General features: G+C 38.3%; 4 protein-coding genes across 6 annotated transcripts in view; 3 read left to right on the top strand and 1 right to left on the bottom strand.

Moving 5' to 3' along the window:
• Window positions 1-48: 48 nt before the first annotated feature.
• Window positions 49-780, bottom strand: LOC134188184 (U6 snRNA-associated Sm-like protein LSm3). The gene is made up of 3 exons (XM_062656386.1): window positions 648-780; window positions 494-589; window positions 49-378 (listed from the first exon to the last, which is right to left on the bottom strand). Exons 1-3 carry the CDS (start codon window positions 765-767, stop codon window positions 295-297), a joined length of 300 nt encoding a protein of 99 aa, XP_062512370.1. The 5' UTR covers window positions 768-780; the 3' UTR covers window positions 49-294.
• On the top strand, window positions 780-12,499 carry LOC134188183 (dihydropyrimidinase-like). 2 transcript variants are annotated; one of them, XR_009971287.1, is made up of 21 exons: window positions 780-836; window positions 898-995; window positions 3,129-3,202; window positions 4,305-4,415; window positions 4,939-5,016; window positions 5,310-5,396; window positions 5,478-5,539; window positions 5,679-5,759; window positions 5,880-5,948; window positions 6,020-6,064; window positions 7,448-7,523; window positions 7,584-7,670; window positions 8,075-8,144; window positions 8,726-8,826; window positions 8,890-8,930; window positions 9,156-9,239; window positions 10,749-10,835; window positions 10,908-11,000; window positions 12,018-12,104; window positions 12,163-12,301; window positions 12,361-12,499. XR_009971287.1 is itself a non-coding variant. In XM_062656384.1 (20 exons), exons 1-20 carry the CDS (start codon window positions 834-836, stop codon window positions 12,229-12,231), a joined length of 1,503 nt encoding a protein of 500 aa, XP_062512368.1. In that variant the 5' UTR covers window positions 780-833; the 3' UTR covers window positions 12,232-12,366. The 2 variants fall into 2 exon arrangements, 1 of the variants encoding a protein (XP_062512368.1); XM_062656384.1 differs by having other exon boundaries at window positions 12,163-12,366.
• A 116-nt stretch (window positions 12,500-12,615) lies between these two features.
• Window positions 12,616-21,237, top strand: LOC134187981 (calcium-activated potassium channel subunit beta-4-like). The gene is made up of 10 exons (XM_062656166.1): window positions 12,616-12,744; window positions 12,803-12,880; window positions 12,973-13,007; window positions 14,185-14,271; window positions 14,650-14,733; window positions 14,800-14,865; window positions 15,735-15,826; window positions 19,276-19,463; window positions 19,708-19,769; window positions 21,014-21,237. Exons 1-10 carry the CDS (start codon window positions 12,630-12,632, stop codon window positions 21,077-21,079), a joined length of 873 nt encoding a protein of 290 aa, XP_062512150.1. The 5' UTR covers window positions 12,616-12,629; the 3' UTR covers window positions 21,080-21,237.
• A 1,106-nt stretch (window positions 21,238-22,343) lies between these two features.
• Window positions 22,344-24,541, top strand: part of LOC134188215 (dynein axonemal heavy chain 1-like) — a 46,340-nt gene continuing 44,142 nt past the window's right edge. For both annotated transcript variants that reach the window (XM_062656411.1, XM_062656412.1), the window contains exons 1-5: window positions 22,344-22,555; window positions 22,625-22,697; window positions 22,826-22,911; window positions 23,041-23,129; window positions 23,194-23,484. In XM_062656411.1, the coding sequence (XP_062512395.1) occupies window positions 22,412-22,555; window positions 22,625-22,697; window positions 22,826-22,911; window positions 23,041-23,129; window positions 23,194-23,484 (683 nt within the window). In that variant the 5' untranslated portion in view covers window positions 22,344-22,411. The remainder of the gene's footprint in view (window positions 22,556-22,624; window positions 22,698-22,825; window positions 22,912-23,040; window positions 23,130-23,193; window positions 23,485-24,541) is intronic.

The raw sequence follows: 24,541 nt of genomic DNA on the forward strand, positions 1-24,541 counted from the left end.
ACGTCCAACATAACTTTTTGGACACACAACTAGCTTGCAGTTTTATCATACATCACTCACTTTAGAGTCTTACATCAGCGCAAACTATTGCATCAAACGAATATACAAGAAATACTGCACTACAGCTCATTAGCAATGAACTTTCCACTGCCTCTCCATGCATAACCACTAACTACATTAATTAATTGAAAACTAGTGTTTTCATGCTTGCTGTTAATGTTTATGCATGGAGAGGCAGTAGGATCTACAATCACGTCACTAACTGCCAATAATTATTGTGCTAATGTTCATTGTCTAGATGCCAACTCTGAGAGGCGGTGACACCAAAATAACACCGTCCCCACGTACAAACAGCATCTGAACATTACGCTTGCTTGTCTAAAAACAAAAGTCAAGCAACATATTTACTACAATACACAACAGTTACTGTTTAATGTATGTTTGTTCATCTAGATATTACTTTCAACGTTTTCAATATATCTGTTTTACTTACTTTGTAAATTTCTTCGTATGTTTCATCGTCCACTTCTACTGTAGTGATTGTTTCTTCCACATCTCCCAGAACCATGTTCAAGTGTTGATCATACGCCTAATTCACAGAGTCTAGTCTGCTAGAGCTAGAGTGCAAGCAGGTTTCTGTAACTAACGTGCAAGCGACCACGTAGCTCTCTGTCATTCTTCATTTTGACATATATCCTTTCATCCAAGCTAAGACGAATAAGATCGAGAGGCTCTTCAACAGCACCAGACGACGTATCATCCGCCATTTTCTTAGATCCCGGATAAGAACTTCCCACTGGTACAGTCTGTACTGTACAGTCTGATGTACAGAAATGGTAACGTATATTATAGTAAGGTGAATAACGTAAAGTTCTGTTGAGATGTATTATATTTCAGTCATCTGATGAGCGAAGACTTCTTATCAAAGGAGGAACTTGCGTTAATGTCGACCATAAGTTCGAGGCTGATGTTTATTGTCAAAACGGACTTATCAGGTGAGCTTAATTAACGTATCGTAATAAATCCTTCTAGCTAAGTTTCAACGACGTTTAGACATTGTCGTTTCACACTCCTAGTCTGGCGTAGCCAGACCCTACCCCCCATCATGTACATCATGCATGCGTGTACAGTATAGTAACATGATCATACTTCCGGCGGGAAAGGCGCCGGAAGTATGATGGCGGGTAGGGTCTGCCCGCACGTACTAGAATACAATTTACGTGTCCTTGGTCTCAAATTCGGAAATCTGGTCTCAAGCCAGGAGTTCTCATCGACAGTAGAATGCGGAAGTGACGTCATTTTTATCACTACATACAGTTTACTTGCATTTTTTTATTTACCACAAGATGTGTATGTTAGCTCTAGTTAGCCTCGGCCTGCCAGACTCGTGTAGCGCCAATTCAAAATCGTTCTCCCCGAATCTGGGATGGTACCACCTCTTCTCAATATATTGCGGTTAGTCCTAGGACCAGCATTAGTGTTCAATTTCATAAATGCATACCTTCCAATTACGGCTGTAAGCAACGAAGACATCTCATGCATGGCGTGGTAGTGATCGATCTGCTGTCTACCAAAGAGTACTGTACACAATTGACGACTTGTAGTGCACTCTTCACGCAAAATCACGTCCCTACACGTTGTGGTTTGTATTCTGCACCTGTCAACGGTTAGTAATGACACTTTCTAGTAGCAGAGCCGTTTGTTCTAGTTTACAAACCGATTCTTCGACATTTAGACTAGCCAGCTGCTTGCTCAACGACTTCACGTCTAAAGTCTTGCTGTGAATTCACGACGAAGTTTTGTCGCGATTTCACGGCAAGGCACATCAAATCCACGACAAGTCACAGTGGATGCAAGCATTGTGAATTTTCATCGCGAATTCGCAGCTACACAGTATGCACGGCGACTAGACAGCGACTCGTAGCGGATTCGTGGCAATCATCGCATCCGCGGCTCTATTAGTAAAAGAAATTGTTTCATAGCATCCCGTACACATTCCCTAATAACACGCAAATGATAAAACCGTAGCTACAGTAAACACAAAAGTACCCGTGCAGCGAGATACGACACAATGTTCTAGCATACATGTCTTTGTCGTTCTTGTATTACAGTCGTAATTGGAAAGGTATGCATTTATGAAACTGAACATTAATGCTGGTCCTAGGACCAACCGCAATATATTGAGAAGAGGCGGTACCATCCCAGACCCGTGGGGGACAATTTTGAATCGGCGCTACACAGGTCTAGAAGGCTGAGGCTAAGCTTTAGTGTTACTTGATTTGAATGAAACTGCCATCACGACTTGACTTGTATTGGTGTACGCTATGAAATGTCATCTGTAGAAGAAATATATTAATAAAAGTATGAAAAGTTCAAAACAATCTATGTTGTCACGTGACCGGCCAAACTATAGTGGGTGGCGCAAGTCAAGAGTTGCATGCCTAGGAAAGCCCTGCACTGTATAGCTACTTTGCAATCGTACGCTACTGTAGCGTCACTGTTCTTCACCGTCTGGTTATACAGCTAGTATACTCTAGATGGCTGTTTGCTTGTCTGCTAGTCTACCTCACCTGTATCAGACTTTTAATCTAAATTGTTTTCCCTGGGTAATATGAGTAAATAAACAAGCAAAGCAAACTATAACTGCATTGCCGTACATATAGCTAGCTAGCTTTTTTCACGCCCTGACATGGATTGAATTGACCAAAAATATACAAACAAACAAACAAACACACACACACTAAAATTTAATCAAAATATGTCAAACGTGACAAGTTACTATTTTGCAAAAGATCAACTTTATGTGCATTAAACATTTTGGACCAGAGAAGTTTGTGTGCACTCTGATATCCAGCTTTGCCTGTAGTTCAGCCCAACCTTCTAACTTGATTGTGTATAGTATGCAATCAAGTTTGCAGGGCCGTTAGCGTGAATGGAGCGTTACTCTATGGTCAGAGGGGTTTGTATGCAACCCAAAAACATTGCTGACTATTCACTTGCATGTTCTTAGATTAAATGTGCATGCATGTATTGATCCAGCAGCTCAGAAATGCTCTTGCTGTCTTACTGTTTGATGTCATATTGATATTGTCTTGAATGTACTGCAAATTAAAAGCTACGTCTTACAGAGAGATTGGAATTGATCTGAAAGTTCCAGAAGGAACAAGAGTGATTGATGCTAACGGCAAGTTTGTTATTCCAGGTGACACATCGATATTAAAGCTACACCTTGACGTATGCTAACTGTTTGAAGTAGACGTAGGCAGGATTTTTGTGAGGTTTTAGTTAATATCAATAATGGATGAGATTTATTATTACGTACAATAATTACGTAACGTTTTTATGGCAACATTGTTGTACTTTATTTGAGAGTACGCTAAGTAGGGGTGGCACCGATAGTTAATATTAATCTGATTTTCACTTTGGGATAGCCTAGCTCTGAAATACTTGCATAAAATGCCACAATTTTTATATACTCTTGCATGGCTATGCAGGGGCGTTATGTTTGATTATCCCTTTAGTGCTAGCACGTTCGGACAATGTTTTTTACCGTAAAATTTGCCACGCCTTTGTGATGTGGCAAACTTCACTCCTATCCAAGCAGCCACCTAGAAAGCAAACATGAGTGAAATAGGGATTTAATTGTGGGAGATTGGTTTGAGATGTAAAGTATGAGTACTTGTCTGCGAAAGTATCGACTCCTACTTCTTCAAGCACTAGCATAAAGTAGGCAGTCATCCCTACTTTGTTTTTATTTATTACATAAATATTTTGTAATCTTTATAATAATATTTCTTTACTATGTATTTAGCTCATTTGTCAATGGTGTAGAGCACTAGTAGTGCACATGTTATTATGTGTGTGTTATTTACTTTCTGTAAGTACATTACATGCACCTTTGGGGGTTTCTGGGCAACCTGGAAACACTCTTGGTATGTCCTTCCTGGTATATTAATGTTGAGTATGTAGTCATCAACATCATTAGTTAAGCATTTTCTTCAATAGCTAGGCACGTGCACTGCCACACAATTATGCACAAGGTAGTGACTGATTGGGTGAGCTGGATTGTACATTCATTTCATGCCTGTCCTTCTGTGTATTATTTGGAGCTAAAGGTAGAGGGCGACAAGAAGAACCAATTACTAATGAGTCAACAATTTTGTTGTATATGTACCAACTAACCAGTTGATTAGGAGCAGGGACGTGTAGCAAAAGTTAACTTACTAATACTTTGTTTTTTACTGGATCTGTACAGCTCAGGTAACAAGTGCATTTATATAGTTGTTGTTCTTATGCTGATGTAGGTGGTATCGATCCTCACACACACTTCCAGCTGCCATTCATGGGAACTGTTGCTGTTGATGATTTCTATGCGGGAACACGAGCTGCTGTTGCAGGAGGAACAACGATGATCAGTAAGCAATTTGATCAATAGAACTGGATGGGGTGTATTGGGCGAGTGGGACACATACCCCTTTTTGGCTCTAACCATTCCCACTTGTTAATAATTAATGCACAATATTGGTCAGTGCAAAAATTGAAACAATGTGTTTTTGAGACATTAGTAACATTACTTGATGCATGACGACAGGTGATTATGTTAAGTTAATTAAGTCAGAAGGCAGTTGGTATGATGTAGAGCTATAATCTGTTGGGTGACAACTAAGGTATTAATTAAGGATATCAAGATGGCAATTAGGTTTTTTTCTAACGTTAGTTAGATATTTAATTAAAGCCACGCATACTCACCACTTTTCCTCTTCTATAGTAAATCCTTGGATCCATCATTGCAGTAAGACTGGCATATAAGGCAAGTAGTTAGGTTAGATGGAGGGTGTTTGGTGAGTCATAGAAAACCCAAAGTAAAACAGTGTATATGTCTGCATGGTTAGTGAGGGTCATTCACACTGATCCATAAATGAGATTCATGTGTTGCAGTTGACTTTGTGATTCCGGGAAAAGGCACATCTCTTCTGGATGCTTACGAAAGGTGGAGAGGATGGGCAGATGAAAAAGGTGATATTTTAGTAAAGGAAAGAGAATGAGTGGCAAACGTTGAAGGATATTGTATGATGATATTGATCTAATGGTGTAGTGAGAAGAGACGCATGTTGCTTTGTTATTTTGTTTGTGTGGTTGTTTAGTTTGTGTATTGCTTAGTTTGTGTATTGCTTAGTTTGTTTATTGTTTGTTTGTTTATTTGTTTATCTGTCTATTGTTTATCTGTCTATTTGTTTATCTGTTTGTTTATCTGTTTGTTTGTTTGTTTGTTTATCTGTATTTAAGAAAGTGAAACATTTCTATCTCAGTGTGTTGTGACTACTCGTTTCATGTGGCTGTTACGTGGTGGGGAGACCAGGTAGCTAGAGAGATGGAAATTCTTACAAAGGAGAAAGGCAAGTTTATCTGTACTGGAATGCCTGTTGAGTAGTGCTAGCCGTATAGAGTTGTTAATGGTTGCTCTTACATGGTGTCAGGAGTTAATTCTTTCAAGATGTTTATGGCGTACAAAGATGTGTACATGGTCAATGATGAAGAGGCAAGTGATTGAGATAACTGTCGAATGTTAAGTTGTTGGTTGCTATTTAATGGTATGCACATGTGGGTATGGGTGCGCAAGCACAATTGTTTTTTAACATTATGTTTACAATATGTGAATGGTTTCTGTTTCTGTGTAGATGTATCATGCATTTGAATGCTGCAAACGACTTGGAGCTTTAGCACAAGTTCATGCTGAGAATGGTGACCTTATTGTAGAGGTACACGTACACATACTGATACATGGTTGGTGGCATTGGTCATAGATACTCACTTTGATTTATTATGATATTATGAATATAATGTTACTGAGGTAAACTGTATGGATGGTTTTGTTTCAGGGTGCTAAGAAGATGTTGGAGCTAGGCATTACTGGCCCAGAGGGTCATGAAATGTGCAGACCTGAAGAGGTTAGTGTGTTGCGATTGATTATATGTTATATTGGATACCAGACTGTGAATTGTAAATATGTTGGCTGCAGGTAGAAGGAGAAGCCACACACAGAGCCATTGTGATTGCAAACCAGGTGATGTCATGTCAGTTTGTAATAGTATATGCTGTAGAGCCACGGTAATCCGAACAGCCCACGCCAACTCCTGTTTCGATTTGTGAAGTTTGAGTTACAAAAACACGTTGCCTTGAAGGTCCAGACTTTACCTCGGACATCCAGACCACTGGTGCACTCACGTGTGTCTCCATATGGTAAACGACACTGCTACAACAACTACACACTTCTAATACTGTGACAGTCAGGATTTAAAATAGTTAGATACACACATTTGTTAAAGACTAGATAACTGCTTCCATGTGACAGTAACCTGGATCAGGCTGTCTTGGAATTCCTGTTATGGTCTGGCTACACAAGGCACTAAAGGTACTTTGATTTAGCGAGGATTTGGATTAGCGAGTGTTTCTACTGTACGTATATAATGTTTTACAATGCTGGTTGGTGGTGGAAAGCAGTTGTTGTAAATGTGTGGAAGATGCTGTTATATATTTATATAACAGAGAAGAGTGTTCTAGCAATACAGACATAATTAGTTGCTATGGGTAATCATTTGTCCATTCATGATTGTAAACTCTTTGCTGTAAATCAATAAATGTTTGTAACTACAAATGTTAGCGGCCTACTGGAAACTCAATCTACTTTGTAAGAAATAATTGTAAATGTTTGTCAACTTTCCTCAATTGGTCAGGCATGCATGTGGGTGACAACAAGGGTCCATCTGATTATATATCCAAATAGGTGCCTGCTGACATAGCTTAATACCTACTTTGTTCTCAGTATGTCTCAGATTTCTTAGCTTGCAAAGCCAATTCGTCAACAGGGCAGTATAGTGTACCCTGAGCTGAGAAAGCCATTGCTGCCCAACCCAAACAATTAAGACAATCATTCAGACAACGTTATATGTGCATCCACATGGATATTTCAATTTTGGGTTACAAATGTGCATGGATATTTGGGCTACAAAAGTCAGTTAGTTAGTTGGCAATTTAAGTTAGTAAAATCCTTGCAATTTACAAAATTTAGGAAATTAAATAGTTTACAAAAATTTATTGATGTACAGTATCTTGTTCATATGCTGTTATGGAAAGGAGCACATCTTGGCTCAAAACACGTTTGTAGCTTAATTCATTACTGCAAACTGTGTAGCTTACCAGAAAATCAGACTTTATAGAGGGAGCTAGCTAGATCAGATCTCAAACCTAATGCTTCTGCTTGACTTTTATGATTTGCCATAGCTTCATATTCATGCCTTTCTTAGTTCTCTCGTGATTGTGATTTTGCATGTGTTGGACCAAGTGTCTTCTTTTCTGCTAAACTACTACATCTCAGTACTATCCAGCTGCCAACTCATCTGCAAATCATAATATTGTATGCGTATAGGTTATGTAATATGATTTTTAGGTGAACTGTCCTCTCTACGTTGTTCATGTGATGTCGCGTAGTGCTTCTGATGCCATTCGAAAAGGCAGACAACGAGGTGAGGTGATCAGTGTAACAGGCATGTGTGTTGTCTGTTGTGTGATTGCTTGTATGGCAGGATGTGTGGTGTTTGGAGAGGCTATAGCTGCTGGACTGGGAACAGATGGAACAAATTACTGGCACAAATGCTGGAGGCATGCGGCTGGTTAGATTAAATCGTTTACACCTGTAAAAGTCAATTTGTAAATAGTTGTTATGTTTTATCCTATTAGCAGGTCTAGGAATTCTTACCTACTTTATTAATTTTTAATACATTTTGCAACACTGTTACTATTATGATCCGGTTTTGTGCGTTGCTGTGATAATAGTATTTACTCTCTTCTCTGACTTTACTTACATTTTTTGTCGTTTCATTGGTGACTTTTTGTTTATGTCATTTTGATTGTTTGTGGCTTATTTTATAATGTAAATGTATCGTGTATGCAAGAGGCTTATAAGCTTTGCTTCAACTCGTTTATTTTGGATCTAATTGTAAGAATAATGTTCTTAATGTTTGTTGTATTGTACTGGTGCTTTTGGAGTTGACTTTGTTATGTGTGTGATTGTCAGGCTATGTGATGGGACCTCCTTTACGACCTGATTCATCTACACCAGGATATTTGATGGATCTATTAGCCAAGTTAGTTTCTGTATTTGTTTGTAATAAGGTTTGCGTGTTCATTAGTTAACATGTGACATGTGTTGACTTTATAATGACGTAGTTGTCAGATTTTAGTTTAGGTCTGTTTCATTGTAATTTTTTCAGTTATGAGCCGTAAGGTACTGGACCTTGTAAAAGTTAGGAGACTAGGCGAATGTATTCAAAATGTATAGGAGTTAACTGACTTCTGGTCTGTGATTGTGTGTGTGTGTGTGTGTGTGTGTGTGTGTGTGTGTGTGTGTGCATGTGTGCATGTGTGCATGTGTGGATCAAAGTGTGGTGGACTGTGTGTGTCATGCTCACGAATGTGCCACGCCTTTCAGGCATTGGTTTGGTTTATCACAGAGTGGTATTTGCGATTGATCGTATTTGGCAACCAGAGACAATAGAGAAATTGAAAGAGTTTTTATCAGAACACTGTAATTTGCATGCAATTGCCATGATTTGTCGCAAATATATACAACAGAACGTACCAATCTGTGCAAGTCTTGTAGATGACTAAGCATTAGATGACTTGATCTCTTTGTAAATAACATGTTTACTGTGCTGTTATTGTTCAGTGATGACTTGCAAGTGACTGGAACTGACAACTGTACGTTTAACGGTGACCAGAAGGCATTGGGCAAAGACAATTTTACAAGAATACCAAACGGAGTGAATGGTGGGCTAGGATTAGATACTCAATTCTGCAATACATGGTCTAATTTGTTTTGTGTTGCTGTAGGAGTTGAAGATAGGTTGTCAGTTATTTGGGAGAAAGGAGTGGTATGCAGTGCGTATATGGCCTGCATGTATATTTAGACTTGCCACCAGGCCTCTCATGTACACTTCTGCATGTAGAGTCGTGTGGCACATTATGTGTTGGGTTGCTCTGTGCATGATTTGGCAGGCAGAGGTGTATACAAGAAGTGTGAGAAGGCCTGGAAACAATGCTACATGTAGTTTATATATACGATGTAGTTGAAATGAACATGCTGCTTTGTTTAATAGCATTCTGGGAAAATGGATCCATGTCGTTTTGTGGCCATTACCAGTACTACGGCTGCTAAGATATTCAATATCTATCCTCAAAAGGTGTGGCGTGTTCACTGCTATTGTAATTACTTCGTTGATTTGTTATTTTGGCTAATCTGTAGTTTACTTGTGTACATTTGTTTCTTTATTTGTTAGTTTCTTGCACTTTTAATAGTTTGTGTAAAACTTGTAGTCTATTTTATAGAACATGTAGTCTATTTTTATTTTGTTTTTGTATTGAACTTGCAATACACGCACATATGCATCCACGCATGCACGTGCGCATGCACACACACACACACACACACACACACACACACACACACACACACACACACACACACACACACACACATCACACACACACACACACACACACACACACACACACACACACACACACACACACACACACACACACACACACATACAATGGATATGCCCTTCGGAAAGTTTCAAAGATAGCACCCCCTGCCTATTTCTAGGTAGGGGCCCCGGCGCTACTCGGAGTTTTAGGCCGTGCTGACGAACCCCTTGATGCGTGGCCAGAGCATCCAAAGGACAGGGCACTGACTTTGACACAGCTGCAGGACTGGATCTCACCGCACGTCCACACGTACCCATATATGTCTGCCAAGCCAGAGGTCTAGTCCACCCCCAATCAAAGACTAGGAACTCATTTACACTGAGTCGAGAGAGGCAATTGTGTGTGAATTTCTTGCCCAAGGAAATTACGTCTGCATTCGTTCACGAACTTACGACCTCAACGTTCCGGATGCTCAAATGCAACTCTAACCAACTGAGTACAGACGCCACAGAACAAAGTATTCCTAAAGACTTGAGAGAGAACGAATAGCTCAATGTTGAACTACTTTTCGTCCAGTCAAAACACTGGCGCTTTGGTTGTTGGGAGTGAAGCAACGATTAGTTCCCTGCAGACGTCTTGACTGCAGAGATACCTCTCGTTGTTGTTGCTTGCAACTGCTAGGAGGTCGTGATTGGTAGGACAGAAGGAAATACGATTGATGGTCTGATGATATTGAGAGAGAGATCTCAGAGAGGAGTGAATGTGGTGATCGAGTGACTTTTTGTACTCATACACATGCACTGCTGTGAACGAGTAGTAAGCAAATTTTTCCCTCTGCCTAATAGAACAACAGACAGCCGGCTTATTGAGCTGGCAGCCGGCAGAGAGAAGCCAACCTGCACTGTCGACATGTCCAGTTGTTGTACATGAGAGAAAGACTCAAACACACATTGTCTATGTTGGTGTTGTAATTAGGACCTGAGGTACATAGATGTTTTACTGTCAATGCTTTGTGGTTATTGCTGCTTTACACAATGTGTCTTACATGTAGTTTTCTTCTCTATTTGAGGCAACTGTTCTATCATTGAGTGTTGTTTGATTGTGAACATCAGTACTCAATAGTTAAACAGTGTGATACCTTTAGCTCGTTGTGTCTATTTGTTCGCATCTTTCATCTGCTTGTCTGTTTGTTTGTTAATACACCTTGTTCATCTTAAGGTATGGCGTGTTTACTTGTAATGAGTCTATGTCACTTGTTTCAGGGTGTGATTGCTGTTGGTTCTGATGCTGATCTGGTAGTGTGGGATGGCGATGCCACAAGAACAATCTCTGCTACTACACATCACCATGTCAGTACACTAATGGTTTTGTTAATTGCTATTGTGTAGTTGCTTTCATTTCTTATTGTTTTATTTGCTTAGGCTGTGGACTTTAACATATTTGAAGGCATGATTTGTCATGGTGTTCCTCTTGTTACCATCAGTCAGGGAAGAGTTGTATATGATCATGGAAAGGTAGAAACAAATGAAATATGTTTTGATACTGTGATATCTATACTGTAAGTTAATCTTATTGTGCTGCACGTTGCTTTAATCAGCTGGCAACTTCTATGGTTATTGTAGTAAAAGGTTGAAATTCAAATTTTGCTTGTATTGACATGGTATACATTTGGCCATAAATGCATGTAGCTGTACAGTAGTAACTAGTATGACAATGTGTAATAGTCGGATGTAATTCATTGTGGTGTGGTATATGTTGACATTGGGATGTCAATCAGGAATGGTGTCAGTCGTGTCAGTTAGCAGTATATGATACAATAATAGTTGAAAATATTTTGGAAAGAGGGTTAGAGAGAGTTTGGTGTGCTCACATTTGCTTGTAGGGGTCTAAGGGCTGTACATATTCAACATTTGAGCAGTTTGATTATGGGGTGACCGTGAGGCTGAACTTTACACCAGAAAAAATGTTGATTTTTGGCTGTGATTCAATTGATTGGGTTTATAGATGGGACGGGATACGGTCCAGTATGATGTCATCTCCCCTCTCGAATAATTCTTCCTTATCTTCTATGCATGTTCTGCGGTTGAAACAATAATCACCCTAAAATCCTCCCTAGAGGGAAGTAAGTAGAACACAAGGCAAGCATGTGGATATCGATACCTACAAGGTTTAACGTGGTGCAGACTATGCTAAAGCTACCGGTGTTGTATAAGAGTAAGTAGCAGTACAATTAAACAATAATCCTCGTTCTCCAATAATTCCTCTTCTAATCATCATCCCCTTTTGGCAAACAATTACCCCCTCAGATAATTGAATGTAGTACGGAATTTGGATAACTGATGTCAACTTACAAACTTATTCATCGATTTGTCTGTGCCTTTGAGACTCCAGAAATTGCACAGATAGCATAGATGAGTTTGAGGTACCTTGCTTTTGTGTAGCTGTTCAGATACGTGACAGTCTACTGTAGTCACTGTTGCTTAACTTAGTTAGTGTACATGAATCAAAATTAAGTCACCGTTTTCTTTTAGCTAGACATTGTGAGAGGTTGCGGTCGTTACATTTCTCGTCCTGCCTTTTCAAGTCATGTTTTCGGTTGTGTTCAGCAGAGAGACAAGGTGACTGCTGATTTTCCAGTTTTCTTTAATTATGTGTTGCATTTTGTTCTTTCTTTAGATACCACGATATGAAAAAGTTGAACGTGAGCCTTACACTGGACCCATTGTGCAACTCCCAGCTTCCTAGTGACCATGTGTGAGAAGAATTAGTGTGTAGTGTGAACTCGGCCTTACACTAACTGATTGCATGTGGGATGGTACGTGTTGCTGTTTTGTGTGAATTCTCCAGAGTGATCGAATGTCATTTGTTCAACAGTATGTATTTTTTGGCTCAGCGTGCTTGTAGTACTCGATCAGTTCCAGTTGCTTCTCTTCATTCGAAATGGTTTGCTACTAGCCTAGTGTGTAGTTTTATCATAATAGACAACTTGCTTTTCTAAGTGATCATGAAGAATGCCATCAATTTTGTCAATATGTTGTTCATCAAGACTTACTGGTAGTGGGAACAAAAGCACGTGCTCAAACACGTGGAGTGCGCGTCATGTTTATACGGGAAATTTCGTCACGTGCAGGGACGTCATCGCCATGGGTGCTGATGGGTGTCGTGCAGCGTCCTTGTATCTCGGGGGGTTTCTTGTGTTCGCGATGATTATTACGAGTCCTATCGTTGGAGTATTTGTTGTTAAACCAGGTCTCCGAGGTGAGCATGAGTGCTACCTCTCATTGTTCGTGTTCATATTTTCATTTCTACTACATAGCGGAGAGATTTCGATCTGCTAACTGCACTAACGTGGGATATAATAGGATGGGAGACGAAAGTTGCTCATGTGGTGATGGTAAGTCTGTATCTTGTGTCGTTCTTGCGCGTTTTGTGCGTTGCCCGTAGCTACAAGCAATCATGCAACGTCAACATGTTCTTTTTTTACAGAATGTTCGTCGCAGTTTCCCTGCTTTAAAGTTTACGTCAGTCTCTCTCATTTCTTATGTGATGGAATAATAAAATCAAAATAAAGAATCAAATTAGAAATCAAATAATACAAAATATTAATTAATTAAATAAATTAATTATTAAGTAATGAAAATTTTGATTAAGTAATTAAATAATTATTTAATAATAAAAATTTTGATTAAGTAATTAATAATTAAATAATACTAAAATTAGTTAATTAATAAATAATTATTAAGTAATAAAATTTTGATTAAGTGATTAATATTAAATAATAAAAAATAGTTAATTAATTGATTAATTCTTAAATAATAAAAAAATTGACTAAGTAATTAAATAATTAAATAATAAAAAAATTAGTTAATTAATTAAATAATTATTAAGAAATGAAAATTTTGATTAAGTAATTAAATAATTAGTTAATTAATTAAATAATTATTAAGTAATAAAATTTTGATTAAGTAATTAATAATTAAATAATACTAAAAATTAGTTAATTAATAAATAATTATTAAGTAATAAAATTTTGATTAAGTGATTAATATTAAATAATAAAAAATAGTTAATTAATTGATTAATTCTTAAATAATAAAAAATTGACTAAGTAATTAAATAATTAAATAATAAAAAAATAGTAAATTAATTAAATAATTATTAAGTAATGAAAATTTTGATTAAGTAATTAAATAATTATTTAATAATAAAAATTTTGATTAAGTAATTAATAATAAAATAATAAAAATTAGTTAATTAATTAAATAATTATTAAGTAATAAAAATTTTGATTAAGTAATTAATAATTAAATAATACTAAAATTAGTTAATTAATAAATAATTATTAAGTAATAAAATTTTGATTAAGTGATTAATATTAAATAATAAAAAATAGTTAATTAATTGATTAATTCTTAAATAATAAAAAATTGACTAAGTAATTAAATAATTAAATAATAAAAAAATTAGTTAATTAATTAAATAATTATTAAGTAATGAAAATTTTGATTAAGTAATTAATAATTAAATAATAAAAAATGATTAATTAATTAATTATTAAATAGTAAAAATTTTGCTTAAGTAATTAATAGTAAAAGAATGGAAAGTAGGATTGGGTTTAAATAGTTGAAATTAAATAATAAAAATAATGTTAAGTTAAATTGTGATACCTTGTGTGTATGTCAGCGATGATATTATTAGGTGAACTACGAAGATCATCACAATCGTATATTTCGCAGGGGTGCAGTGGCATATGAAAACGAACAGACGCTTATTCATTACTCAGATGTTAGTATTAATGTTGCTTGTGTGACTTGTGTATTTGTATATTCAGTGTTTCCGCTGGAAATTTTTGATTAGTAGCCATTTGGCTAAAGAAGTTTGTTCGTTTGTAGCCAAGCACTTATTTGAGAACCAAGAAATAATTGCACAAACAATGCTGAGTGATTGGAAGATTCTGTTTTGCTATTTTGTATTTCCTAAGCAAACAATTTCTTCTTAATTTTCAGGGATTTAGTATTTGCAGTGAATACCAATAGACGTTTCTATAGTCTTGAGTTGTTGACGTCATTGTACATCTTAGTAATTTCCAATTTTCTTTTTATAGTTTAGTAACATGAAGTATTGTGTTGCAGGTCATTATATTATTGTTTGTATCACTTGTAGTGTACATTTGATTTGAACTCTTGTGACCATTCATACAGCTCAAATACTAACAAAATTGAGTCAAAGCTTCGCTCGGATGGGCAAGTATGTGTGGTTATTATAACTGCAAGTAACTTGAACAGACGTTATGTTATGCTACTAATTGTATAGCCTGGCAGAAGATACAAATGTTACTATGACCCTCATGACCATAACGATGTAATTATGGCAAGAAAGGTTTGTGTAGTATAATGGTGTTAATTAATTAAAAACAAGAGGGCAACTGCACTGTAGGAGGAGTTTGCATAGAATTCGTTAGGACTGCTCGTCTGCACTGTTTACATGATACGCCCTTAGAAATAGCAAATTGAATGTTAAGTCTTGGAAATGTAGCAATGCATTACCTGCCGTATTCTGCAAATAGTGCCTGGTCCTCTAATTGTGCCCCGTGCTCAAATAAAGGCCTATGGTGACTCTATAACGAAACAATCGTGCTTCATGCTTGATTAATGCCCCACTGGGGTAGTATGCAAACCTAGTTATACGCATGCGTGTCTATCAATGTATCAATGTGTACATTGAGTTGATCGCCCGGTCTTTCCAAGTGTGTGGCATAAATGGATCCAAGGAGGCATGATACCATTCACTGCTCTAAAGCAGATGGTCCTTGTCACGAAGGACGAGAATTACTCAGAATCAAAATGGCTGACATGAACACCTGGATAGAACAACTGAATGACGATCGATGAAGACTCAACGTATGCAACAGACCAGGAATACTCATGGGGCACTATTTACAAATATGGTAGTTTGCATGTCACTTTTTGAAAGATGGAGGAGTCGCAGTCATTTTGCTAACAATTGACTTTTGGAAACAATATTGTAATGACTGACTATCAAACATGTTTCCTCTGGTGATTGGCTGACATTTTACTTGTTAAGTTAGTTTATTTGTGAACAAAATTAGTCTCCGACATCTTGTGTAGTTGTGTAGTTGTCAAAGACTGTTGCACTTATATGTAGCAAGTGCACACAATGTAATTAGTATATGTAGAGCTAGGTGAGTATGTATGCTTGACTTGAAGTTGAAATCTTTTGTGTTTCAGTTTTCACTGGCTGCTACTATTAACGCATTGTTTTGGCCAAACTTTTTGTTTCTGCTTGGAGTGGTGCTTCTAGTTGGAGGATTCTGTTGCAAGTGAGTTTGATTATGATTGATGTGTAGTATGTGTACTTGCTGTAGCTGTCTACTACGTATTGTTTAGTACTTGTACGTGCTCGTCTATCTCACTGTGGCTTGTTTGTTGTTGTCAGTCAATACGGGTGTGTTGTATACTTAAAGGGTAACTGCAACGCAAAAATCAAAATTCTTTTTATGTTGGAAATTAATAGTTTTAGTTGCATACATGACAGGAAAAATAGTTTTAGATTTTTAAGTTAAGTCTTTGCTGAGATATAGCACGTCAACGTTGCTTCCGGTTCTTCAACTTCCGATAACGGGCGTGGTGTAGTGTGACATCACTGAGGGGAGACTCCACGCTAGCGTGTATTGTAAACAAAGGAATTAGTGGCGAAAGAATGGTTTGGCGTTGTGTGGCTGCAGGATGCACCAATTCGCACAAGTCATACGCAATCGTGTTTCAATTTTCGAAGATCCCCAGGCTAAGAAAGAGTGGGAATCGCAAAATATTGAGGACAATTGCAGAGATGTTTGTGTCGTCCGGGCGACTGCTACTGAGTACAATACATCGTACTGAGTGGACAGGAGTCTGCAGTAGCCACTTTTAGCCTAATTTCTTCGAGATACGTACAGCCAGGTCTATTCAAGAGCTTGGTCTGGGTTGTAGAAGAGCGAAATCGAGGCCACCATTTTCCATCTACCTGCCTCCACACTTCAATGTCTCAGCACTCTGGAACCTTTGCAAAAGAAAAGGAAAGCCGTACTTGAGAAGCAGGAAGGTAAGGAAGACTCCCGTGTAGGACTAAAAGTACTGCAAATGGCTAGGAGAGGTCAGATTCTTGATGACTCTAGATGACTCGCCTCTTGATCATCATGTGTAGTAAATGCAGTCGTATGCGTTACAGTATACTGTACAGTGAAGTCAAACCTTGTGTCAACGTGAATTCAACGTATGTACTTCAACTTATTTTATTCTCTTTCTCACGTATAGCACTAGAGTTTTGCATGAACTCACCAGTACACTGTGCCACTATTGTTGCTAGTATTCGACATTATTATCGTGTCATTATTTGAGACAACCTCAAATACGTTTTGACAGCACATGCACTCCACACGAGTACGTATCCATCATCTCACAACGACCACAGCTGCAACCTGTGAATGTTGTTTACTTACCCGGATGTGCATCGATTACGTAGCTAACTCCTACTTCTACTTGCAATGATGACAGGCTATCGGGTAACCTGTACTCTTCCTCATCCGCTTCCAAGGCAGCAGGCAATCTCAAAGCTTCAAAGGCATTGTCGCTGAACTCAAACCTGTGTGGTCTAATCACTACGTATACTTATTAATGGCTCCCAGCAGATCTCCTTCATCCTGCGATTCATGCGATGACAGAACGTTATTATCATGTAAAAATCTCCAGAGGACTCTTCAGAAGACTCGCTGTTGCTGCCGTTGCCTCCACCCTAGCAGCATTGCCTTGGATATGAAGATTTAGTCATTATTACAGGCTGCTGACAATACAGACGCACATGCATCTCCCCTCAGTGACGTCACACTACACCACAGCCGTTATCGGAAGTTGAAGAACCGGAAGCAACTTTGACGTGCTATATCTCAGCGAAAACTAAACTTAAAAATCTAAAACTATTTTTTCTGTCATGTATGCAACTAGAACTATTAATTTCCATCATAAAAGAATTTTTGATTTTTGCGTTGCAGTTACCCTTTAATTAAGTCTATATTTATAGAAATTTTTGTCTAGACATGCATCCCATTACGAAGAAATAGACAGTCAAACATTTAGGATGTTGTTATGGGTACTGTGAACAATACAGGTCGTTTAGTCAGGTAGGGACTGACATCAGACCTTGAAATTGCCATTTCAGAGAAGTAATACAGCAGTTTAGTGAGCAGCATTGGATGTTAGCAAGGCAAGCACTCTAGTGTACCAGATGTAAGCGGTCGCTTCATGACATAACCCTTTGCAACCGTTTACTGCAGATGTTTACTGTAACGGAGAAATAAAGCATTGAGATTACGTGTGTGTGCGTGTTTAGTACCCGTATATGTAAACTCTGATTGCTGGTTAGCAAGGAAGACCAATACCTGTGCACTTTTCAAGGTAAGGATTATGAGTCATATGGTGGGAAGTGTGATTTATTGACTAATACAAACAGACTGAGACCCAAAACTTATCACGTAAGTATCGACTGTGTCAATACAACCATGGAGCCTCGAAAGGAGACCTTTCTTACATTATTAGTTCATAGATCGTGTCTTGCTGCATTTTTAGTGTGTTAGGAGCACTTGGTATGGTTAAACCTAAAGTAGTTACCTCCAAATGAGGACAGAGAGTAAGTTAATACAGGGAATTGTCTGAACAACTCGTGCCCATTCTCTGCTTCTGTGGCTGGCTGGACTGTAAGCTTCCTGCAGGAAGATACTCTGCCTTGTATCTTTCTTTGAGCAAGTTTTAGTATTTGATGAGACTTCTTCTTTAATGTGTCAAAGTCATGCGTAAGGACAATTTCATATTTTGTAATGTGCTCTATGTACTCAACTTTCTAAGGTGCGTAATTACCATAGTAATACATGGTGATGTATCAAAATTAGAATTTCATTGATTTGTGAATGGTATTGATGTTTGATGATCTACTTGATTTGGACGTCAGACCAGAGTTTGGATGTTACTTTAGCAAAGCTGACTGCAGTCTAATTCTCATGTTTAGAATAGCATTTAACTTAACAAATTTACTTTTACTTTTGTTGGCAACATGCATTACATAGTGTTTAGTTTACACATAATTTTTGTTGTTACTCGAGGCACAGAAGTGCTGAGGTACAGGAATGCCAGCCGTAGACCAGCGACTGACTCACTGACTCGCCATGCTTACTGCCCATGTCTTCATTATCACAAAAACCGATGTCACCAATAATTTTAAGTGTAGCAATGACGCACAGATGTTTAGTGTTGCTATGTCGACAACACAACACAAACTGTTTAGCTAATTAGACATGCCTAACACACAGTCTGTGATATCCACATGACCTTGTATCTGATGATTTAATATTTTGCATCCTTGTGTACACTTACTATGTTAGTAAGCAAGCAGCTAAGGGTTAGCACCATAGTGCTTCTTCATTTTAGTAATGAGTAGGATAAAGATGAAACTGTAAGGCTATAGACATGATATCAGTAAATTGTTTTATGGTCTGACATTACAGATTTAGTGAGTGAGAGAACATTGTTTTCTATAATAATTAATGCATTGTGTGTGTGTGTGTGTGTGTGTGTGTGTGTGTGTGTGTGTGTGTGTGTGTGTCACTGTGTGTGTGTCACTGTGTGTGTGTGTGTGTGTGTGTGTATGTGTGTGTGTGTGTGTGTGTGTGTGTGTGTGTGTGTGTGTGTGTGTGTGTGTGTTTTACTTATTCGCTGATCAGTCTTGTTGTTCTTACTATAGACATGGAGCTGATGAGTGCTGTGAGAAATTTGTAACTTTCCTAAGTTGTCTCTTTTGTTGTTTTCTTTGGTCGGCCCTTTTTGAATGTCTTTCAAACTGCAAACGGTCGAGTCCAACTGAGTCTCATATTGCTTCACACACGCGAAGCGAACCAGTTGTGACACACGTTCAAAACCACAGTAGTACTGGTAAGTATGTTAAATAACAGACTAATATATTATTTATAGTTAGAATATAAAAAAATTTTAAAAATAAAAAATAAGATAAAAATATAAATAATTAAAGAATAAATAAATATATACTAACAATGCATTGTATTTATAATCAGATGATCCTGATTTTCAGTTCAGTCTATTTCAAAAGCAGCAGTCAATTATTGTTTATACTTTTTGTTTAGACAAACAATTGAATGTTTTTTGTAACTACTTATAGAACTGACTGATGAAGAAGTTCTTGCTATGGAGTTGAGTCATTCCAATCCTCGTGAATCTCAGGTACGTATGCCACACTTGATTGTTTTCAAAGTATAGATTGGCACAGTGTGGTATTCTAGGTAGGTTGTGCATGCGTAGTCATTTCGTTAGGGTCAGTGAGTTGTGGGCATGTCAGTGAAGAACAAAAGCAGGTGTGTCGGAAGGGCTTTGGCCTCACAACCATAGCCGTACCACTTTTCAAAAATGGACTTTCATCAGTTGCCCATTACTGAGTACTTCCGGTTTAGGGGGTAATTGATTAAATAACTAATATATTTTTAGGTACATTAGCAGTCTGTACAGATACATTAATAGGGGGTAATCTAAGAGTGTATAGCTGCTGGTAGTAATTGCTGTTCGCTCAGCATCACGCAGTCACAAAGAAGAGTTTGGCCACGCGAGAACATGCAGTGGTAGAGATAGAGAGAGCCCACTTTAATCATTTTCAAGTGTCATGCAGAAGTGGGTAGTGTGCGCTAATCTTCATATAAACATGCCTACCTAGCACATGCTAGATTGTACCACTTTACATCTGCTTCAGATGCTGCTGAGAAGTTTCCCAATTTGGGAGCATTTCAAGATGGCTGAGGACTCAAGACTTGTGCGCTACAAGTCTTGTAAAACACAAACATCAACAATTATCTATAAACTAGAATTATATTTATATCAAATATCAGTATCGGTTATCAGTATATGAGCCAAGTTCCCTTATTATTGGTGCAACTCTAACAGAGTGGAATATAACGGTTGTTCATCAGTCATTGACCAACCAACTGGTGTTCATTCATAACCGACCACAATTTTGTTTTGATTGGACATACCTACATGATTGGTCAGTCAAGGCAAAATAGTTATTGCATGGATGGTAGGGAATGAACGACTTAAATGTCTAGCAAGCAAATCTAATTAAGAGTTGATGATCTCCAGATGTGTGAGTGCATAAATGACTACTATAGTATACTGTAATACTGTAACAGTTTATATTTTGATAGTAAATATATACAGTAGTGAATATGATGTAACAAATAAAGAAATTAAAATGTCAGGTCAACCTTTTATAATACTGACACCTCTACTGTCTCCACTACAAACTACAGTACATTAATTAACTCAAACTTTGCTGCCACGCACACACACACACACACACACACACACACACACACACACACACACACACACACACACACACACACACTCACACACACATGTTTATTAGAAATAGTTTTATTAATTAAGTGTGTATGTGTATTTATCTGTTGTTGCAGACTGGTGGACACGAAGGCGGTCCGTTTGATGCCCCACCTTCTTATGAGGATGCTTTGAAATTCTAAGTATGCACAGCTGAGCGAATGAACTGTGGTTGCTTTTAGTGGTTGTAGTTATTGTTTTATTTTGGGTGGGTTATGTATGACTAAATTTATAAGAGAAATGTTACATTGTTTTCATGTTTTAGTATGGCCTACAATTGACTGCAAGTGGTATAATGATAGCTTATGCTATACAGGTGTGTGTGTGTGTGTGTGTGTGTGTGTGTGTGTGTGTGTGTGTGTGTGCGTGTGTGTCACTGTGTGTGTGTGCGTGTGTGTGCGTGCATGTGTGTGTGTGTGTGTGCACGCAGGTGTGTGTGTGTGTGTGCACGCACGTGTGTGTATGTGTGTGTGCGTGCATGTGCACATGCGTGTGTGGTGTGTGTGGGGGGTCAGTTGTTGTAAGTGCTATATTAGTCAGTGCCTCGGTGTGGTGACCCCCCCTCGGCAACAGTGTTTTCACTTTGTGAACACTGGCTAAAGCTGACTAGAGTCTTGGAGTCTTTTGATCTTGGGTACAGGGTGTCGAATGATGGCATCACTCAGTTCATGCCAAGGCTTTTTCCCTGCGGAGGTTTTGCAACCCTCTCAGGGCGAGATATCGAATGATGTACGTAGAGCAAGCCAGATGCGTGGAAATTGTGCATGGCATATGGCATCTTGGAATGTGAGAATGCTAGTTGATGTTGACAGACCTATTGAGATTGCCAGATTTTCCAGTTTTGATGTGAGTGTCATTGATGAGAGAAAGATAGATCAAGTTATAAATGAACTGGACAGATACCAAGTGAGTGTGTCTGCATTGCAGGAGACCAAATGGTCTGGAGTTGATGCGTATAAAATTGGAGGTAGTGTTGTGTTGACAGCTGGCAGGGATGTTCCTGACGCTGGGCAAAGAAGACAGAGAGGAAAGGGGGTTGCCATAGCCTTGTCTGGAAAAGCTATACATGCATGGACGGCGGGTGGTAGTCAGTGGAAAGCCTGGAGCTTGAGGTTGGTTACTGCCACTCTAGAGGTTGGCTATGGACGACTGCATATACTATCTTGTTATGCTCCTACATTCATTGCAAGTAGGGAGGAGTGTGTGTGTGTGGTGTGTGTGTGTGTGTGGTGTGTGTGTGTGTGTGTATGCCCGCCGGTAGATATATTAAAAGGGGAGGGGTTTGGCTACACGAAACTTCATACCACACCAGACATTCAACACACAAATTTGGACACTGTGCACGCCCACCACATTCGGGACTCTATAGGCGTATCCGTGGCAACACGCAGATGATTGTGTCCACGCATTTGGAGAGCACGTCTGTTTCGAAAGCAGCCGCATTTGTGTTTAAATAGTTTTCGACGTTTCATTTCATGGCGTCAATACGCGACGGCAGTAAATGGAACGGTCTGCAAGGCAAGAGTCCGTTACCACCGATCAGAAGCAGTAGAGGTGGTCAGAAGCAGCGAGGATACTATTCAGATATAATAAACGAGGGAGCAAGACACGAACTCGGCGTACGTCATTTTACAATCTGTTTCCCGTGGGTAACGGGGTGGGGATGACAGCCATGAATTGTGTTATAGGACGTTCATCGGGGACCGAAGACAAAGCACAGTACAGTGTGGAGAGCTACTAAGGACAAATACACGCCTTCAGGTTCGTTTTTCAACATTAATATAGACATCCGGGACCCACTAGTTCAGTTGCGCAGTAAGGTCTGGAGCTGCACGGCCATTTTCGCGTGTTTCGACGTTTGTGATTGTTATCGTTATGATCTTGTGTAGTGACGACGTTTAAACCTCCTTCTAATGTCACTGAGATTATACAACGACAAAAACATGGACCAACGACAGCACTGACAACGAAATCTGTACGATTCTAGAATTGTGTGTGTGTGTGTGTGTGTGTGTGTGTGTGTGTGTGTGTGTGTGTGTGTGTGTGTGTGTGTGTGTGTGTGTGTGTGTGTGTGTGTGTGTATTACATCATGATCATCTGCTAGGAGTTTCTTCAACGATCATGGGAACCCAAAGTTCAAATGCCATTTAAAACTGATCCTGGCAAGACTCCACGCAAGATAGAAATAGAGAGGTAACACGACATGTAAGACAACTGCTTCTTTCATTAATCTCAATCAACTTTCCTTCCATTACAGACGTAAACGCAGTTTCTTCAAGAAAGACCTTGATTCTCTTATCTCTGAACGAGGCATCAACAGTGACGAGCTCATTCCATTGGATGAGTTCAAAATACAAAAACTACTAACAGCAGAGAAGGATCATGGAGTGAGCACGGCCTTTCCTCCTTTCTTGCCCATTGAAATATTTGATGACACGGAGTATGATCCGAGGACATCTGATGACTGGCTGATGTTAACATGTGGAGACAATGGAGAGAAGAAACCAGTTCCTGGAAAGGCATTGTTGCCTGTTGTGAAGAAGTCTCGGTTGGTTGATTTCTCATTGAGATACTGCAGTTTTCCTATGTGTTCTTGTACTGCGTTGTTACATGGCACAGTTTTTGTATTTTTGTTAGTTTGTCTGTTTGTCTCAATCTTTCTAGATTGCTTCTTTGTGTGTCTGTCTGTTGCCATGTTTGTCTGTCTTTCTGTCTATTTCTGTTTCCACTTGTCTGTCTGTCTGTCTGTCTGTCTGTCAATACATATATTTTTCATATTTGAATTAGGATACAATAGCAAATGGCTAACTACGTTTGTTCTATGACAATAAAAGCAAGAGAAAACAACTAACAAAATGTCTGTTTGTCTGTCTGTCTGTCTATTGTCTTTTTGTCTTTTCCTGCTTGTTTGTCTGTCTGTCTGTCTATCTATCTGCCTGTCTGTTTGTTTGTTTGCCTGCTTGCCTGCCTGTCTAGGTTGTCAACAAACAGACTAATGGAGGATAATGTAGTTAGCAGAGATAGATACATTCAGTGTTTCACACATTGAAATAGTTGAACTTGTAACTTGTTTATGAAGCACTTTCTTTTAATTGGCAAGCGAAACGAGCCTCTCTCTTGTCATGTCAGTTGAGGTCGAGATATATTATATTTATATATATTTATATACATTTATATATTTATATACATTTAAATATTTATATACGTATTTATATATTTATATATTTATATATGTATGTGTATATATATATATATATTTATATACATTTATATATTTATATATTTATATATTTATATACATTTATATATTTATATATTTATATACATTTATATATTATATATTTATATACGTGCGTCAGCACTTGTCATATGGATTTACGGCAAAACAAAGAGTCGGATCGACAAAACGACGATGCCAGATGAATGCAATTTTGACTCCGTAACATATGCACTAAAAATTGAATCAAGGGTCTCCTTTCAAGGGCTCGACACAATTATAATTTCTTGGTGAGAAAAGTGAAACGACTCTTAGATTTTGCTTCCGTACGCGACTAAAGAAAAAAGGAGACTGATGCGTGACAAACGGAATAGAAAGGAAAAGCTAA

This window comes from Corticium candelabrum, chromosome 12, assembly GCF_963422355.1.
Source record: "Corticium candelabrum chromosome 12, ooCorCand1.1, whole genome shotgun sequence".
NCBI lineage: Eukaryota > Metazoa > Porifera > Homoscleromorpha > Homosclerophorida > Plakinidae > Corticium > Corticium candelabrum.